Source organism: Cavia porcellus, unplaced genomic scaffold, assembly GCF_034190915.1.
Source record: "Cavia porcellus strain 051 isolate PalLab524CR breed Dunkin Hartley unplaced genomic scaffold, mCavPor4.1 scaffold_4, whole genome shotgun sequence".
Classification (NCBI taxonomy): Eukaryota; Metazoa; Chordata; class Mammalia; order Rodentia; family Caviidae; genus Cavia; species Cavia porcellus.
In genome coordinates, this window is record NW_026947487.1 from 121,083,694 (window position 1) to 121,103,979 (window position 20,286).

Consider the following 20,286-nt stretch of genomic DNA (forward strand, 5'->3'; position numbering starts at 1 on the left):
CTTAACAGCTTGAAAGAAACTAAGGATAGATTATCAGAACTCGAGGACAGATTTGTAAGGTGGGAACATGAAATGAAAAACTTCTTAAAAATAACAAGAAAATAAACAGCAATAATACGAAGACTAGAAGATGATAAGAGGATCTATAACTTAAGAATTAAGAACATAAAAGAAGAAGTAGGGACTCAAACAAATGAACTTCAAAAGCTATTCACAGAAATAATCCAGGAGAATTTCCCTAATTTAGCAAAAGGTAAAGATACTCAGATGTATGAGGCATACAGGACCCCAGCCACCTACAACCCAAACAGAGCTACACCCAGGCATATAATAATCAAAATTCCAAAAATCCAATATAAGAACAGAATATTAAAAGCCGTCAAAGACAAGAAACAGATCACTTACAAGGGAAGACCCATCAGAATTACAGCAGACTTCTCGGCACAAACCATCAAATCACGAAGAGCGTGGAGGGAAATAATTCAAGCTTTGAAAGATAATAACCTCCAGCCAAGATTGATATATCCTGCACAACTGTCCCTAGAAATTGATGGAAAAACAAGGTGCTTCCAGGATAAAGAGGAACTAGGGGAATTTGCAACCACCAATTCAACTCTATAGAGATTACTGCAGGATATTCTTTTTTTTTGGTCTTTTTTATTTTTATCGGTACCAGGGATCGAACTCACGACTGCTTGCTCGTAAGGCAGGCGCTTATGCCGCTGAGCTAAATCCCCAGCCCCACTGCAGGATATTCTAAAAATGAAAAATCCCAAGATTCCAGAAACAGTGGCAGAGCGGCCACAATGAATGGAGCAGAAAGCGAAATGAAGAGGACAAACTGACAACTAATGACAGAAAAAGAGCTCAACAGAAATGAGGCAGAGACGGTTGGATGGTAGGAACAGCCATTTTGGAGAAAACAAGACATCATAATAGGTAGTGCTGATTTAATATCCTCTTGTTTTGAAGTCCCATCAAGCTTTTGTTCTTCTGTCTCCATCGGTTTTAATGTGTTGTATCTTATTGGATTTTATTACATGTGATAATATAAACAAAAACTTTTATAGACAAGGAGATTATACAGAAACCATTGTTCATTTTCTGTTAGTTGATTCTAAATACCCTGTAATACTGTCATTCTCTTGAACGGTTTTACATTGTCTTGATATGTTTGATGCTACAGTATACGAAGTTATACCCAAAGATTTTAAGGGTAGAGACACTATGGTAACTACTATTATGTCGAGATTATCTTGTGGTGAAACACTGTTTTGCTTAAATGGCTATGTTTTGACCTGTGCTGTTTTGTTGTTATGCCCTCTTTTTTTTTTTTATCTCAATCTCCTTTTTATTATCTACTTTTTTATTTTTATCCTTTTAATTAAGGGAAAAAGAAATAAAAAATAGCAGGATATATTATAGTAACCCACTTTGATTTCCTATTAACTTGATTTGAAACCCTGTATTGCTCTCACCATCTTGTTTTGACTGATTTTCCTCTATTCTGTTATGCTTGAGAGTACCAAGTTTGAAAGTATAGGCAACAACTATGAAGACAATAAGATTCATTGTGATGCCCATTCTGGTTGACTATTATCTTCTTTTGAAGTCCTCTAATGTCTCCAATGTTTTGGTTTTATTGGTCTTATCCTTTACTGTTTTGTTCAATTTTAGTATAACTGATGATATAGGCAATTCTTTTTAAGATAACAAGAGGCATTATGGTACCCATTGTTGATCACCTTGTATTTTGTTTTTACATTATGTATTATGTCCATCCTTTTGATTTGACTGACTCTGTCCTGGTATGTCACATTTAGTTTTACTTTCTTCAAAAAAAAAGTAATAAGAACTGTGGGAGCAAGAAAACCCAAAATCTGTAATTGTCATTGTACAAAAGAAAGGAAAAGAAAGTTCTCTAAAAGGTATAACTGCATATATATTTAAGTGTATAGGATAGATAACCATATTACTGAGTTTTGTTGGATCATTGAACAAAACTGTTTGCAGTCTCACTGTTTGAATGTCCCCTCTCTATGCTTTAATTTTGTAACTTCAACAACTATTTCTAAGATGACAATATGTAATTAACTAGTGATTTCCTAGTGTTTATTTTTTCTGAAATTCTGTATAACTTTTACCCTTTTTCTGTTTTTTTCTTTTTTCTCCTTAAATAAAATTAAGAAAAAAAACCAAAGTAGGTATGCATGATCTTCTGGATTTCTGCAGGGTATTGTGATTTCACCCTTTTCATTCTTAATTGCATGGATTTGAGTCTTTTGTTTTTTTGATAAGGTTAGCTAAGGGTTTGTCAATTTTATTTGCTCTTTCAAAGAACCAGCTCTTTGATTCATTGACTCTTTGTATTTTTTTTAGTCTCCAGTGTTGGGAGCCGCGGCCGAGCCCGGTCGCCTTACTTGGCGGACGTGAGGCCTGTAGGAAAGAGCAAAGCCTGAGCTAGATTACCCCTCCCATCGAGTGTGCTAAGATGGCGCTTATCTCCTGCTTCCTGCTTGGTAAACAACCCGCCCTGTAAGATCTCCTGCTTCCTGCTTGGTAAACAACCCGCCCTGTAAGATCTCCTGCTTCACAACCCGCCCTGTAAGATAGTCTGCCTAGCAACAACTGAACCCTATAAAAGTGAGTGCCTCTCCCGCCAAGAAAAGAAGAAGAAGCAGAAGAAGCAGAAGAAGCATGCAAGGAGCCGCGGAGAGCGGACCGGTAGAGGCTTCGGGACAGACTGTAGGAAGAAGCACGCAAGGAGCCGCGGGGAGCGGACCAACAGAGGCTTCGGCCGGGAGGATTCCCGGGGCAGGCTGTACGGAGAAGGAAAATAAAAGAAAAGGTTGTCCACTGCCAGACTTTGTTGTGTGTCCTTCCTGCCGGCCGGGAGTGACACCGACACTCCAGTGTGTTTTTTTCTGCCATGATCTTTATAATTTCCTCCCTCCTACTAGCTTTTGGCTTAACCAGCTCTTTTTTTTTTCCTGGAAGTTTGAGGATCACCATTAAGTTATTTATATCCACTTACTCTCTTTCCCTGATATGGGTATTTACTGTTATAAATTTCCCTCTTAAGACTGTTTTCATTGTGTCCCACAAATTCCTTTATGGTGAATTGTCATTATCATTCAACTGTAAAAACTGTTAATTTCTTCTTTAATTTTATCTGTGACCGATTGGTTGTTGATTAGGGATCTATTTAATTTCCATGTGTTAATGATGTTCTTGTGGTTTATGGGTTTCCAATTTCATTGCACTGTGGTCTGATAGTATGTGTGGGATAGTTTCAATTCCTTTACATTTATGTATGTAAGCATGTTCTATGAGCCAGTGTACGGTCTATTTTGGAGACGGTCCCATGTACAGAAGGATGCATATTCTGACGTGGGGTGGAACACTCTACAGACAGCTACCAAGTCCATTTGCTCAAATGTTGCCATCAACTCCTCTTTATTGAGTACGTCCTTAGCAGTGATTCCCAACCTTTCTAGGACCAAGTACCAGTTTCTTCAAAGACAATTTTTCTGAGGACGGCGAAACCTAGATGCCCCGTGCGAGTGTTTCTAAGTAGGGTCCGCACTCTCCAGTGCCTACCACCGCCTCTGATTTGACAGGAGGGGAGCACGGCGGGTCTGCGGGCGGCGGCGGCGGGGCTTGAAGCTTCTCTCGCTTTCCTGCAGCTCATCTCTGGCTATTGTTTGCTCTGTTCCTACAGTGGTCCAGGGGTTGGGATCTCTGGGCTCTAGGAGAGAAGTTAAGGAAGCAATTCTCCTTCGCGGAGCCTAAGTTCTAGTGGGGGAGCTCAACAGTAGACGAACGCCCCTCGCCCCTTTGAGACGTGGTCTTGCAGCGATCCTCTGGCCTCAGTCTTCCCAGTGCTGGATTACCGGCGTGTGCCACCACGCCAGGCCCTTAGGGCGGCCAGGGAGATCCGGAGGCTCAGGGAGGACGCGGGCCAGCAGCGCCTCATCCACTAACCACCCCCCGCCCCCCGCTCCTTCCGGGTGCGCCGTAGTCTCGCGAGGATCCCCGAGACTGCGTAGGTCTCCGCCCCTGGGTTGCTGGGAGACGGGCCGTCTGCGCAGGCAGAACAAGTTGGTCCCCGGTGCTGCTCGGCATCATGGTGAGGCGGGGACCTCCGACCTGGGCCAGGGTCCTGCGCACTCAGCCCTCGGGGCGGGAGAGGTGATTCGGGCCTTCTTAAGTGGGGAGATCCCTGTCCCGGGAAGGGTGCACACGTAAGGCCCGGCGCGGGCGAACTGAGCTCAGGGTTCTTGAATGCATTCCCGGGTTCTGGCCTGCACTCAGTGAAACTGAGACCTAGGCTTCAGGGTCCTGTGTGTATGGGATGATCCTGCAACTCCCGCGGATCCAGGCATGGGGTGCAAGGAGTCCCGAAGAGAGAACCTGGGTCTCTTTGACCTTGGGATTCGGGGTTTCACCTGAGAAGCTCGGGCCACACGAGGGTCCCCGTAGAGGAGGCTGGAATGGAGAGTGCGCGCACATCGCGGTTGACCGTGGACCCCTTTCCACCTGGGAACCCTGGCACAGGGTCCAGACTGCCTACTGCTCCATGGAGCTTTGCAAGAGACTGATCTAAGGAGAGGCAGGAGCTGGTCTCCTCAGCAGGTCTACTCGACTTTTTTCTAGGGACGAGGCCTCTCCAGCATGATACTGGAGTGTCGTAACTGGGTTTCTAGACTGGTGCAGCGGGATGGGAATCGGCGGCGGGTGGGGAGGTGCCCCCAGGCTGGGGAGCTCCAGGGCCCTGTCAACCTCTGCTTCCTCCAGGCCCTTTATGATAGTTTTTTGAGGCGTCCTTGGAACGGAGGGATTAAAGGGAGCAAGTGTTTAATAGTTACAGTTTCAGTGGATGGATCTTTTGAAAAGTAACTAGAAATAAAATAACAACAGCCAAGTATGGAGGCGCACACTTGTAACCCCAGCACTAAGGAGGCTGAGGCAGAAGGATCACCAGTTTGAGGCCAGGCTGGGCTACACAGTGATATCAGGTTAGCCTGAACTACATAGGGAGAACCTGTCTCTAAACAAGAGAAGACAAACAGACAAAACACATCAAGTACTTGCATTTATTGGCAGTTTATGGGATTATGGATGATTTGTTTCTCCCTATAGAATACTTCTGTCTGGTAACTTGTTTACAGGGCACCCACAGTGGTGAGTCTTTTGTGACAGGCTTCTCTAAAAAAGATTTAGCTCAATGTGATGGTACACATCCATAATTTCAGCACTCAGGAGGACTGCTGTGACTCCCAGGCCAGCTTGGATTGCAGAGCGAGACTCTATGTCCAAAAAAAAAGTTTATTTATACAGTATTTGAAAGGAAGGAAGTCTCCTGTTTTCACCACTGACCATTATGGTGTACTCATTTCTCCTTACAAATATCGAACCAATTTCTTTAAGTTTTTCTCCATGGTAGTTACTAAGCATTATAGCCAACATGGAAACATTTGACAATGTCATGTTGGGGGAGGTCCTCTCTCTTTCTCTTTTTGAATCAGGGTCTTACTCTGTAGTTCATATTGACCTTGAACTCACTATGTGGCCTAGGCTGGGCTTGAACTTGTGATCTTCCTGCCTCAGCCTCCTAAATGCTGGGATTATCTTCCCATTTTTTTTACTTAATCTTAAAATTTTTTTATAAATTAAAATGTTTATAAATGTAGTTTTTAATATGTGGTACTTACATTTATTTTGAAGAATTGGTGCATGTGCATATCTTTTTAAAGTTTCTTTTAAAAATTAAATTCTTTTCATATTATTTTTTCAAATCCATTTTATTCAAATAAAAAGAAGGAACAAAAAGAAGAAAAAAAAAAAACTACAACAAAATTTTAAAGTACATCAATCCCGGGGTATCAATGGTATATACACGGTACATTGTTGACCCCAGATCATTCAATCAGAGCACAAGACATCGACATTCAATTGTCTGAACAATGCCAGCATAAATCTTTCTCTTCAGTGAACTCAGAGAAACCAGCAGTATAACTATCTTAACTAGTTATTTTTTATGTACATGTACATGCACTTATACATATGTTTTTTCTTTCATTTTGTCACACTAATGAAACAATACAATGTTTACACTTGTGTGTCTTATTTCACTAATAAGTATGGTCTCAGTTTATCCTTCTTTATGGCTGAGCAGTACTCTATTGTATACAAATACTACATCTTTTTTATTCATTCCTCAGCTAATGGGCATTTGTGTTGTTTCCGAGATCCAGCTATTACAAATTGTGCTGCTATAAATATGAGTGCTGTGGTATGATGCTTTTAATTTCTTTGGAAAGATACCCAGAAGGGGAATAGCTGGGTCGAATGGGATCTCCAATCCTAGTGTTTTGAGGAATCTCCACACTGATTTCCACAGTGGTTGCACCAGTCTGCACTCCCACCAACAGTGGAGGAGTGTTCCTTTTCCCCCACAGCCCATCCAGCATTTGTTACTGGTTGATTTCTTGATACTAGCCATTCTTTCTGGGGTGAGGTAGAATCTCAGTGTCGTTTTAATTTGCATCTTCAAACGACCAGTGAAGTTGAACATTTTTCATGGATGTTACTTGCTGTTGGTATTTCTTCATCTGAGAAGTGTGTATTCTTCTCAGATGCCTGTTTTTGACTGGGTGTTTGAATCTGGGAGGACTGATTTTTTTCAGTTTTTTTTTATATGTTCTCGATAGTAATCCTTTTGTCTGAGGTACCTGTGGCAAACATTTTCTCCCACGTTATGAGTTGTGTCTTCACTCTGTTGGTGGTTTTTCTTGCTGTAGGAAAGCTTTTCAGTAAGGTGAGTCCCAGTTGTTGATTCTTTTTGATAGTTCCTGTGTAATCGGGTTTTGTTCATAGTCTGCCTACACCAGTGACTTCAAGAGTTTTACCTACTCTGTCTTCCAGTAGATCTAATGTTTCTGTTTTAATATTAAGATGTTTGATCTGTTGAGATGTTAGCTTAATACATGGTGAAAGATATGTGTCCAGTTTTAATCTTTGGCATGGGTAGAGTCAGTTTTTCCAGCACCATTTATTAAAGAGGCTATTTTTTCTTCAAATGGGTGTGTTTGGCCCTTTTGTCAAAGATCAGGTGGCTTAGTGTGTTTCCAGTTGTTTCTACATCATCTAATCTATTCCATTGATCTTTGGGTCTCTTTCTTTCTTTCTTTCTCTTTTTCCTTTTTGGCTAGTACCACACTGTTCTGCTTCTTTTTTTTTTTTTTTTTTTTAATAGCAGCTTTACAGTATAATTTCAATTCAAGGTTGTAATATCCTGTCTTATCTTTGTTGCCCAGGTTCTAGGTCTTTTCTAGGTGGCTGACTGAGCATTTTTCATCTTTTGGCTCATTCATCAACTCGTTTTTTTTTTTTTTTTTAAACTCCATTTGATTTCAAGAAGAAAAACAAAAAAAAGAAGAAAGAAAAATTTCAGAACCTCAACCAGGGAGCAACAATGGTGCATATATTGTACATTGTCATCCCCAAATCATTCACCCAGAGCACAAGACATCGACATTCAATTGTCTGAAAAATACCAGCACAAATCTTTCTCTTCAGTGAACTCAGAGAAATCAGTTGTGTAACCATCTTAATTAGCATCTCTCTTTCTCTCTTTATATATTACACATATATATGAATGTATATGTTATTTCTTTCAGCTTCTCACACTAGTGAGAATATAATGTTTGCATGTGTCTTATTTATTTCACTTATGGTTATGGTTGTGAGGTGGAATACTCTATAGACATCTACTAAGTCCATTTGCTCAAAAATTTGATGTAGTACGGCTGGTCCGATGGCAGTGGGTTATCAGTGGGTTATATCACTAAAGTTGGTATACCACCCCCCACTGCTAAATTTGACTGGCTTTAAAAAAAAATTCGATGTAGTTCTATTTCATTATTGCTTTTTTGTCTAGTTGATCTGTCTTTTTGTGACAGTGGGTATTGAGGTCTCCCAATACAATTGTGTTAAGGCTCATGTGATTTTTCATGCCCATTAATAATTGTTTTATGTAGCTGGGTGCACTAATATTTGTTGCATATGTATTTGTGATTGTTATCTCTTCCTCTTGGATTGTTCCCTTTAGAAGATTGTAGTGACTTTCTTTATCTCTCTTAATCAGTCTTGGCTTGAAATTCACTTTATCTGCAAATAGAATAGCAACTCTTGCTTTTTTCTGGATTCTTGTTGCACGGAATATTGTTTTCCATCCTTTAACTTTCAATCTATGAATTGTTTTTTTGATTAAATGTATTTCTTGGATGCAGCATATTGTTAGATCTTGCTCCTTGATCCATTCTTCCAGTCTGTGTCTTTTGACTGGTGAATTGAGCTCATTAACATTAATGGTTAAAATCTGATATGTATTAATTTATCCTTGTCATGTTATTTTCATATTATTGGTTCCCCTGCTGCTGTTTTTCTTTTTCCCTTTCCTCTAATTGGTTGTCTGTCCTAGTGGATTCCTTCTATTAGGGTTCATGGAGCTGTAGTCCTTACTGTTTCTTTCTAGAATGTCCTTCAGAACATTTTTGAGTGCTGGTCATGAATTTCCTCAGATGTTCTTTGCCATAAAAGTATCTTGTTTCTCCATTAATTTTGAAAGGTAGTTTTGTGGGATATGTTGATCTGGGTTGAAATTGTTTTCCTTTAGAACTTGGAGTACTTCACTCCAAGCTCTCCTTGATGTGAGAGCTTGTGCTGAAAAGTCAGCTGTGGGGGCTGGGGATTTAGCTCAGAGGCATAAGCACCTGCCTTGCAAGCAGGCAGTCGTGAGTTCGATGCCCCGTACCAATAAAAAAGAAAAAGACCAAAAAATAAAACAAAAAAAAAACCAAAAAACAAACAAACAAAAAAAACCCCAAAAAACTCAGCTGTGATTCTGATGGGCTTTCCTTTGTAGGAATTTGTCTTTTTCTGTAACAGCTTTCAAGATTCTATTCTTGTGTTGAATTTCTGGAATCTTGACTATGATATGCCTGACTCAGGGCTATTTCTGATCATTGCTAATTGGAGTGCTATTTGCCTCACTTATTTGTATGTCAAATTCTTTTTCTCTACCAGGGAAGTTTTCTGTCACAACGTCTGTTAAGATGTTTTTAATGTCATTTGTGGTGTCTGCTGCTTGTTCATTGACTTCAGTTATTCTATTTTGTCTCATGTAGCAGCTGCTGGATTGATTTTTCATGTTCCCTTGCTAGTTTTGAGAAATCTTTCTTCTCATGGTCACTAACTGTAATCTGGTCTTGGACATCTGAGATTCAATATCTTACCCTGACATTGGCCTAATCTGCTTTAGATACTTTCAGCAAAGTTTTATTCTCCTGGATATCTCATTGAATCTGCTTATGGACTCCATCTCTTTCCTATGTTCAGCTTCCATAATTTTATGAAGCTCATCTATTTTTGTCTGGCTCCAACATCACTAAGCACAGTGTGTAATTTGGTAATCTCTGTAGTTATTTGAGAGATTATTTCTGATTTCATTTTTTCCAGAGCCTCATTCAATTGCTTTGTTGTTACCACTTCAGAGGGATCTGGTGGGGGGCTTCCAGATTGTCTTACCTCAGTGCCCCCTGGGTTTGCCTTTGGTGAACTGGATGGGGTTGCATCTTGTTTAAGTATTTTCTCATTTCTTTTCTTTTTTAGTTTAATTCCTAGGGTAGTGCTTGTAAGTTACCTGTGGTGGGTTGCTTTATTGGTATATTTAGAACACTTAGGTGATGATTACTTCTCTGATGGATCTTCCAGGTGTAGCTGCTGGAAGATCTTAGCTCATCAGTTTATTGGAGATGAGAAGTTGTTGCTTGTTTGGCCTGCTTGCTGGTTCTTTGGCACTATGTCATAGTATTTCCTGTGACCCTTAATTAATCTCAGTTATGGATTATCAGGACCAACAGCTGCTTGGAACAATTGTGTCAGTTTTGGCTGTAGTGGTACCAATAAGCATCAAACACAGCCTATAAAACAACAAACTGAACTAACCCTTAATTTGCAACTTTTAACTATATGAACTAGATTTGTGATTATATAACAAAATGTAAAACCAACTAGATAATTATATGCAATATGTAAGTTCTCAATGTGTCAATTTTGCCCTCACGGTTAAAATTTAAAATGGGTTAAGGAGATAATAGAGAAGTGGAAAAACAGAAAGATTACAAGTAAAGTGGAGGACACAGATGGCACAACTTGAGAAAACTGATGCAGAAGAAATAAAAGAGAGGTGGAAGAGATAAAAGGTAGAACCAAACAGAACCACACCCAGAAAAAGGTTAGGAACGACTCTCACACTCATAAAAAAACAATGAAAGAGAAAGAGAAATAAAAACAAGAAACAAACTGAATAAAACAAACAAGAAAAAAAGAAGGAAAAAGAGAGAGAAAAAAGAAGAAAGTCCACTTCCAGGAATCTCCAGGTTCACTATAGACCACTTGTGAAGACAGAGTCTCAAATAGTGCCACTGTATTCCAGCAAGCCAGCTGTTGCTTTTGGCAGAGTAGTAGATGACCTTAGCAGGCCTGTCTCGAGACCAGATTCACTGGGCTCTCCACAGTCCAGATAATTTTCATGGGTCTGCGCCTAGCTAGAAATTGCTGGAGGAAGCCAGCAGCAGTTCTGGTTAAAGGCTTATCCAGCCCAGCTCCAAATTGGCTCCTGGCCAATCGCTCTTTCCCAAGGGAGGACTGAGTCTTCTGCACTCACCGCCAGCCAGTCGGTGGTGTCCTCCAGGTCTGCGGCTGCCCTCCACTGTTGTGACTCTCTTCAGGAGCCTCTGGGGTCACCAGTCACCACCACCACCGTCATTGTCACTGTGCACCCCCAGGTTCCCATAGCTCCTCTCATGCAGTTAGTCTGGCTTTGGGCAAAGGTGCTGCCAGCTACCGTAGCCTTTTTCTTTGCTGAAGTTTTTCTTTTTACTCTCTCTGTGGCCTTCAGTTCACACTTCAGATTCTTTATGGGTCCAGGGGACCCACCGCTTCCTTCTTGTCTTCCTCACAGTGCTATATTCTAGTGTCTGGATGGTGACTCTCAGAGAGGCTACATTAAATTAAATTTATTTATTGTCTTGGTACTGGGAATCAAACTCAGGGCCTCATGCTTGCCAGGCAGGTGTTGTGCCACTGAGCTAAATCCCCAGATCTTCTTTTTTTTTTAATTTTAAAGAAAAAAAAATTTCAAGACATGATAATTAGAGGGTAACAATGGTTAATACATTGTGTATTGTTATCTTCAAATCACTCAAAATATAAAATATCTACATTTAATTAAATAATACTAGCACAAACCTTTTTCTTCAATGAACTCAGAGAAATCACTAGTATATCTTAATACACACACACATATTTATATATATATATATATATATATATATATATATATATATACACATACCTACATTATTTCTTTCAGCTCATACTAGAGAGACAATATGACGTTTACACGTGTCAGTCTGATTTATTTCACTTATGAGTATCATCTCCAGTTGCATCCATTTACCTATAAAAGTCTCAAATTTCGTCGGGCATGGTGGCTCACACCTGTAATCCCAGCACTTGGGAAGCTGAAGCAGGAGGATCGCTGCGAGTTCGAGACCAGCCTGGGCTACAAAGTGAGCTCAAGGCCAGCCTGAACTGCATAGTGAGATCATCCTGTCTCAGAAAGACAAAAAAAAAAAAAAAAAAAAAGTCTCAAATTTATCCATCTTTATGGCTTAGTACTCCATTGTATAAAATGTACCATATTTTTTTTTTTTTATCCAATCCTTGGTCGATGGGCATTTAGGTTGTTTCCAAGATTTAGCTGTTACAAATTGTGCTGCCATAAACACAGGTGCCCATATATTGCTGTGGTATGATATTAGCATATCTTGATGATTGTTGATTACATAACCTTCTTCCTCTGATCACCTTCTGCCTGAGGGTCCTCATTTTTGAGCCCAGGTCAATTTGCTTTCCCAGAATTGCTGCAGTGTTGGCTATATACTGAGGAGTGAGTGAATTTGGAACAGGTTCTTCCCCTTGACAGGGAGAAAGTGCATTTTTCTGCAAAGGATGTCCTACCCTTTGTGCTTCTCCAAGTGTGTCAGCAGGGTGTGTATGGGTGATGGTGGGAATATGCAGGGCAGAGTGATGTGCTCAGGTGAGTACTTCCATCAGGGGCACGAGAGAGGAAGCAAGATGGAGAGGTTCCAGATAGGTCCTCCCAAAACGCCTATGGAAGCAAATGAGAGCCATCCAAGAAGGAGAAATCATTTGGCAGAATTACTTGACTTACTCACTAATTTTTCTTCAATTCAAGGCACCCAAGAAGAAAGGGAAGAAAGGTAAAGCCAAAGCTGCCCCGATTGTGGATGGGCTTGCTCCAGAGGATATGAGCAAGGAGCAGGTGAGCAGGGCCTATGCTGTCTAATCTCAGGGTGGGATAGTGTTACCCAGCTCTCCTGCTTAACGTCTTATGTTTGCCACCCTTCTCCTCTTGGTCTGAATCCTCCTATTCTGTCTAAACCAGTTATACCCCTCCCATGTTCATGGGTTCCATCAGCTCCAGCTTTCAGATGCATTACATATTTTTTAAAAAGTAGGGCAGCAGCACCTGCCCGGCAAATGGAAGATCCTGAGTTCAATTCCCAGTACCAAAAACCAAATAAACAAAAAAACGCCACCAAAAAACATAAAGCTAGGTACAATGGTGCATTCTTGTAATCCCAGCTACTTGGGAAGTTGAGTCAAGAAAATTGCAAGTTGAAGGTCAGCCTGGGCAACTTACTGAGATGCTGTCTCAAAAACAAACCAAAAACCAACAAAGGACTAAGGATGTAGCTCAGTGATGGAGTGCTTGTCTAGTACGTCAAGGCTCTCAGTTGAATTCTCAGCACATCCTCCCCCCTCGAAAAAGGTAAAACAAACAAACAAACAAACATAAAACAACGCCCAAAACCATTCACATTAAGGAACTTTCTAATGGGATGGTAGGAATTTAGATATTTAGAAAATGCCTTTCTAATGAAATAAGTTATTTTTAACTTTCTATGGTCTTTTAGTCCTACCTATGTATGCACCTGATGTTCACAGAGCTGTCATTATATTATGCACATGTATGGCACACTCCTTTAGTTACCATTAAACATTAGCATAAAAGGAAAGGTTTTTTCCAAGTCCATTTTATTTCAAAGAGAAAAAAATAGAACAAAATTTCAAAACACGACAATCAGGGGACAATGATGGTACATAATTGCACATTGCCATTTCCAAATCAGTCACCCAGAGCACAAGACATCTACATTCAACAATCTGAACAGTACCAGTGCAAATCTTTCTTTTCATTGTACTGAGAGAAATTAGTACTGTAACTACCTTAACTATTTTTTATGTACATATATATACATATACATATGTTGTTTCATCTTCTCACACTAATGAAACAATATGATGTTTACACAGGTGTGTCTGATTTGTTTCACTTGTGAGTACGGTCTTAAGTTGCATCCATTTACCTATGGAAGTCTCCAGTTTATCATTCTTTGTGACTGATAGTACTCTATTGTATAAAAATACCACACCTGGCAAAAAGAAAGTTTTTGAGAGGAACATGATTTTCCTAAAATCGTCTCAATATGTTTAAGTTAGTTATTGATGTTGATAAAAGTTCTATCCAGAGTGACAGGTCTCTTTATACACAAAAAGAGACCTGTTACTTCTTAATATATATATCTGTTACTTTGGATCTGTCTATCAACATGGAAGGAGTTTTTTTTTTGTCTTTTTCGTTTTTATCGGTACCAGGGATCGAACTCACAACTGCCTGCTTGCAAGGCAGGCGCTTATGCCACTGAGTTAAACCCCCAGCCCCACATGGAAGGAGTTTTGTTAGCCAGAGTTGGAGCTGATTGTGGGCCCTGGAACTGTGGTCATAGTGCTTTATTCACATGCAGGAATTTCAGGCTGTTCCACCAGAGGGGAGGTTTTGAGACTAGGGTGACAGATGGAGATGGGATCAAGTGTTGATGTGAGCTGTTACTTGTACCTGGTTGCTTTGCATCCCTGAGGAGCTGGAATGTTGATGCAGTAGTGGTCAGGTGCTCTTGGGTCTGCAGAGCTGGGGCTGCTGCTGTACACTGGACAGTTGAGGTACAAACTCAGAGGCCTGCAGGTCCAGCAAGAGAATGGGGATGCAGATGACCTGGAGACTCAGGCTCCTGTACAGGATAGCTTCACCAAGCTTTTGCCCTGAGGGCACTGGAATCCAGTGCTGTTTATTTTCAGATTTCTTTTCTTTTTTTTGCTATTGGGATTCAAACTCAGGACCATGTGCTTGCTTGGCGGGTGCTGCACCACTGAGTTATTTTCTTTGAGACACAGTGTCACTATGCAGTTCAGGCTGGCCTTGAGCTCATCATAGCCCAAGCTGGTCCTAAACTGATGGCAATCCTCCTACCTCAGCCTCTCCATTGCCAGGATTACAGGTGTACACCATAATATTTAGCATATTTTTTTGATTTTTCAAGAGAAGCTAGAAATGTGGACATTGCTAGGAAATCAAATATTTAGTGATGACACAATCTAACACCCTGCAAGCCAACCAGAGCAGATAGGAATCCTGCTTTCAGCTTTTCATTTCAGTGGCACTGAAGTGCTGTCATTTTTCTGAGGTGAAAGTCAGATTTTGTGGTGCCATGAGTACTCAGGGGGACCCCAGCCCTTGGCCAACCAGCCCCTTGTCCGAGCTGCAGGTTGCATTTGGTTTTGTTGAAGTGAGAAAGGTGGTTTCCCTATGGGGAATGTGGTCATGGGAAAGAAGAAACTTTACAGTCAATGGCCTGGGGCTGTGCCCAAAGATAACTATTTTCAGGGAAATCAGGTCCCCAGGAAGCTGGGTAGCTGTCCTACTTTTTTCTTTAACCTATTTGCAGTTGGCTTTGGACCAAAATCTGTTGAGTTTTAGACATCTACTGGTTTTGTGTATTTTTTGTTTAACATTGTATCTTTAAAGGGGAATATTTTTTCACGTATTTTGTGGAGACGTTTACATGCTGCTACATCATTTTCATATCAATTTTTTCATTTATAGTTCTTCTGATTGATATACTATAACTTTCAGCCATTTTCTTAGTTAAAATTATTTTACATAATTTTATTGTTAAGTTTTTTTTTGTGTGTGTGTGTGTTTGAGATAGGGTCTCACTATGTATATTCAGGTTGGCCTTGAATCTTGAACTCACTATGTAAGCCCAGGCTGGCCTCGAACTAATTGCAATCCTCCTGCCTCAGCCTCCTGAGTATTAGGGTTCAAGGTATGTGCCCCCACGCCTGACTTCATTTTTTTGTAGTTTTACAAATGTCTTGTTATAATAATAATGAGATTAATACCTTTAAGCCAAAAGCTTATTTTTTTTGAAGAATTTCTTTAATATAAGTTTGCAAGAATGACTGAATAGATATACTTGTTCTATGATAATTAGCCAAATTCAAAAAAATTCTGCCATTTATTGCATGCATCCTATCCCTGAAGCCTCCTGGCAACATGCTTTAACTTTCCACTTTGTGTTTATTTTTGGTAAGGTGGCCCCTCCCTTCTCTCTTCCTCCCTGAATCCACACCCTTTGCCAGGGCCCTTCCGGGCTGGGCTTCGGGGTCCCTGACCTACCTGCCCGGCCAGGTGGAAGAGCACATCAGGCGCATCCGGGAGGAGCTAGATCGGGAGCGGGAGGAGCGCAACTACTTCCAGTTGGAGCGGGATAAGATCCACACATTCTGGGAAATAACACGGAGGCAGCTGGAGGAGAAAAAGGCTGAGCTGCGAAACAAAGACCGGGAGATGGAGGAGGCTGAGGAAAGGCACCAGGTGGAAATCAAGGTGAGTGAGGCTGGCCTGCCTGTGTATGTGAGGCTCAGTACAGGGGTCAGGTGGAGTGGCGTCATTTTCTGTCCTTGTTCTGGGGGTTTTTATGGGTTTTTATGTTGGAACGTGGGAGACTGAGGAAAAGAAACTGGATCCCCGCAGTGATGGGAGGGGCCCTGAGAGTCCTGCGTGGTATGGAGGGAGTGTGGGCAGGGGCAGAGTGACCTCCCTGCAGCCTGACTCTGTTAACATGTGAGCTAGGTGACATGTACCTCCACTGCCAATCAGTGTTCTGCTCTGTCCTTGGGGCAGGCAAGCGGGATAACAGGTACAGCCTTTTGCTTGCAGGTGTACAAGCAGAAGGTGAAGCACCTGCTATATGAGCACCAGAACAATCTGACTGAGCTGAAGACCGAGGGTACTGTAGCCATGAAGCTGGCCCAGAAGGAGCACCGCATGCAGGAGGGCGCACTGCGCAAGGACATGCGTGTGCTCAAGGTGGAGCTCAAGGAGCAGGAACTGGCCAGCGAGGTGGTTGTGAAGAACTTGCGGCTGGTAAGTGTGTGGAGGGCGTGGGGACAGATGTGGGACATTAAGGCTTGTGCTGCCCAAATTCCTGGTTATTCAACAACCAGAATTCATGTTTCTGGGTAAAAACTTCTGCATTTTTGTAATTCATTGAAATACTTAAAAAAAAAAAAAAAAAAAACCCAAAACAGAAAAATCCCATGGCCAAACAACCCCTACTTAAAGGGCCCAGTACAGAATTCTTGATGTTCTTGAAGGAATATCCAGCAGAGGATCTTTCTTCTGTGCTGTTGAGCCTGGCCCTGTACACTGTGTAGGAAACGGATCAGACCCAGATAGAAAAGCCAGTGTACAGAGATGTCCTGTGACCTAGCCTCAATGCTGCAGGAACTGTCATTCAGGCAGTGCTGTGAGGACCTGGCTTACTTGGAGGCTGGATTGGTCCTTCCTGAGAGAGGCTGGGAGTTCCCAGGTAGAGCTTGAAACTCATTTGCTGAGTGCTGGGCTGATCGGACCCATGACAGGCTATCTCCCTGCAGGAAAGGATGGAGACCACGTGTGGGACCTGAGACAGAACTGCTGTGTCAGGTGCAGTGTCACAGAGGGGATGAGTATGAAAGAGAAACAGAGAGATGGTCTGGGAGCTGAGTGAGGGCAGGGGCTGCAGGTTTCTGTAAGAGTTCTGACATTGCCTCACTAGAAAGTGATGTTTGGGCAAAGGCTGGATGGAGCTAGGCTCAGAGATGCCAGCCCAGGGAGAGGGATGGGCCGGTGGGGAGACTGGAGGCTGGAGGAGCCAAGGTGCTTGGATGGCTGGATGCATGGCCTGGAAAGCGCCTGAGTCTGGACTGAGAAGCCAGCACATGTGCTTCCTGCCTGGGAGCTACCCAGCCCAGCAGACACCAGAAGATACCTGATGGCAGGGCCATTGTGGAAGATCATGGGGTTGCTAATGTCTGGGCCCTCCAGAGCAATCTGAGGAACACAATAGCTGGTTTCAAATTAATTTGGGACTCTAAAGCTTGGGTGTGGGGCTGTTACATGTTCAGTATTTATTCTTTTTTTTGATACCAGGGATTGAACTCAGGACCTTGCGCTTGCTAGGCAGGTGCTTATGCCGCTGAGCTAAATCCCCAGCCATCAGTATTTATTCTTTTGGGTAGCATAATTTGAATTTTTTTTTTGAGGGTACTGGGGATCGAACTCATAACCTCATTCTTGCCAGGCAGGTGCTTGTTCTGCAGAGATATATCCCCAGCCCTGACCTTTTTTTGTTTAAAATTTCAATGTGTAATAATTGTTGATAAAAAGAATTTTTGAATGTTACCCTATGCAGCAATGAAGTGGGTTTATAAGAGCTGCAAGAGGCTATAGAGAGAGCCTGCAGCTCCTGTAGTTGCGGCTGCTGCCCTCTTGGACTCAGAAGCTACTTTGGTAGGGATGTGAGCTATGTATGGGACGGTGACAAATACCATGTTATTCTGGACATGTTTCATGAGTTCAGCAATGAGAGAGAAACCTAGTAACTAGTAGCAAGAGCACAAATTCACAGAGCTGGGATTGTCACGGGTGATGGGTGTGGGACAGAGTCATCCTGAAAGCAGTGGTGTCTAGTAACTTCTTGCTCTTGCCTGTCCAGAAACATGCTGAGGAGATCACCAAGATGCGGAATGACTTTGAGAGGCAAGTTCGAGGTCAGTTTCTCACGTACACACTGTGTACACAGTGTGAGGATCCCCTATCGGAAAAAGTACCGGAGATTGAACTCACGACCCCAAAATGCTTTTAACTCACTGTACAACCAAAATGAAACAGCCCACATGCCAAGAGAGAATGAGGAAGTTCCCAAAGCCAGGGGACCATTCGGAATCCCAGAATGATTTATTCCCATGCAAGTTGCAGGAGCTGTGAATACCATACACTTCCTCACTCCTGTATAGAGGCAATGGCTCTTTCATCTTACGAGTAACATTCTTAGAAGAGTCCTGGCTCCTGGCCCAAGAAGGCTCAGTTTTACCCTGCCTAGTTCCCTAGTCAGACCCTGTCACCTGTGGCTGGACAGCTGCCCAGTTGTGGCTGGTGTCTGCTGGGCTTAGCTGAGAGCCAACAGGGGAGTCCCATGTAAGTATCCACTGCTACGCCTGTCACTAGCGCACAAGGGCTGATGGTGGTCCAGGGGATGAGTATGTCACCTGTGAGCTGCACTGGAAGAACTCCTCAGCCCAGTTGGTCCTGGCAGAGCAGCCTTTATTCTGCCCACAATGGTAGCTCCCAGGTGCTGTGTACAGATTTCCTCTGTTCTTGAAGCTACTGACACTTGTGCTTTCTCTGCTAAGCTTCTGTGAATGCTGCTACCTTTCAGAAATTGAGGCCAAGTGTGATAAGAAGATGAAAGTGCTGAGGGACGAGCTTGATCTGCGAAGAAAAACTGAGATCCACGAAGTGGAGGAGAGGAAAAACGGTCAGATCAATACACTGATGCAGCGCCATGAAGAGGCCTTCGCTGACATCAAGAACTACTACAATGACATCACGCTCAACAATCTGGCCCTCATCAACTCCCTCAAGGTACTGTTGTGGGGGGCTGGGTACCTCTGCACCTGTCGTAACATGGGCTGCAGAACCTGGGGACAGGGACCCAGCTCTCAACCCCACCAGATCTCACAGTCCTTCTATAAGAATATGGACGATCACCTTGTGCTGCCTTAATTAGGAGCTGTCTATACTTGTATCTGTGGTCAGGATGCTTCTGTCAATGTGAGGAGTGTGAGGGAAGTGATAGTACTCAGGGGATTCTGGCCAGACACACCCAGGCAGAGCTGAAGTAGGCATCTCACTATGACCACTGAAGCCAGAGTGGGTAGTTTTCATGTCTCTTGGATGCTGGCAGTGCAGGGTTGTCTGCAATGGGAGAATGACCTTGGTGTGATTTTGAACAGAGTGCAATTTCTCAGTTTGCTGCATCCTAGGAAATTCAGAATAAGTTAAGACTGCAGAAACATCCTGGGCTTGGTGGCACACATCGTCTTCCCAGCATTCTGGGAGGTTAAGGCAGGAGGATGGAAAATTTGATCCCAGCCCGAGTAACTGAGTGACTTAATGAGACCCTATCTCAAAATTAAAAAGAATAAAGGGGCTGAGGATGCAGGTTAGGGTGAAGACCCAGTCCCAGTACCAAAAACACAAAAATCTGTTTACACATAAAACAAGTCTAGGTTCCAGTGTGGGTATGGCTGGTGGGACCTGTTTGTCCCAGGTCCCAACCCCTCTGCACCTCACTGTACCACAGGATCAGATGGAGGACATGCGCAAGAAAGAAGAGCACCTCGAGCGGGAGATGGCGGAAGTGTCCTCACAGAATAGGCGCCTGGCAGATCCCCTCCAGAAGGCCCGGGATGAGATGGCTGAGATGCAGAGGAAGATTAGAAACTATGAAAGGGATAAACAGATTCTGGTGGTGAGTTTCCTGCTGAGCTCCTCTTCTTGGCATGTGCTCTCCTGGGCTCAGGGAGAAGCACACAGGTGACATCTGGGCCCTGGCCAGCCTCAGCCTTTAGAGTGGAAAGGGAGAGTCAGGGAAACTGGCTTTCTCCTCTTGGCACTGCTCTGGGGTAGCTACATGGGTGGTGCTTCAGGAAACAAGGACTTATTCTCTGTGTGTCATGCTAATGGGCCTGCATTGCTTTTGGAGATTACTTCTAGTCTTACCATCTCCCAGAAGCCCATGTTTGAGCTCTGAGTGCTTTCTGGCCCTTATCCCATTTCCTCCCCAGAGCACAAAAACACGTTTGAAGGTTACTGAGAAGGAGCTGAAGGACCTGCAGTGGGAACATGAGGTGCTGGAGCAGCGTTTCATCAAGGTGAGGTCATGGGGGCCTGGGTGGTCTCTG

General features: G+C 42.8%; 1 protein-coding gene across 5 annotated transcripts in view; it reads left to right on the top strand.

The window, feature by feature from the left end:
* The first annotated feature begins 4,039 nt into the window (after positions 1-4,039).
* The window catches only part of Gas8 (growth arrest specific 8), a 29,786-nt gene continuing 13,539 nt past the window's right edge, over positions 4,040-20,286 (top strand). Inside the window, exons 1-8 of one of the 5 annotated variants that reach the window (XM_003461213.5) lie at positions 4,040-4,129; positions 12,329-12,415; positions 15,686-15,883; positions 16,217-16,423; positions 18,036-18,090; positions 18,759-18,964; positions 19,686-19,853; positions 20,170-20,256. In XM_003461213.5, coding sequence (XP_003461261.2) covers positions 4,127-4,129; positions 12,329-12,415; positions 15,686-15,883; positions 16,217-16,423; positions 18,036-18,090; positions 18,759-18,964; positions 19,686-19,853; positions 20,170-20,256 — 1,011 coding nt within the window. In that variant the 5' untranslated portion in view covers positions 4,040-4,126. Of the gene's footprint in view, positions 4,130-4,172; positions 4,192-12,328; positions 12,416-15,588; positions 15,884-16,202; positions 16,424-18,035; positions 18,091-18,758; positions 18,965-19,685; positions 19,854-20,169; positions 20,257-20,286 lie in introns of those variants that run through there. The other 4 variants (XM_023563833.2, XM_063247896.1, XM_063247895.1 and 1 more) reach the window with 4 other exon arrangements.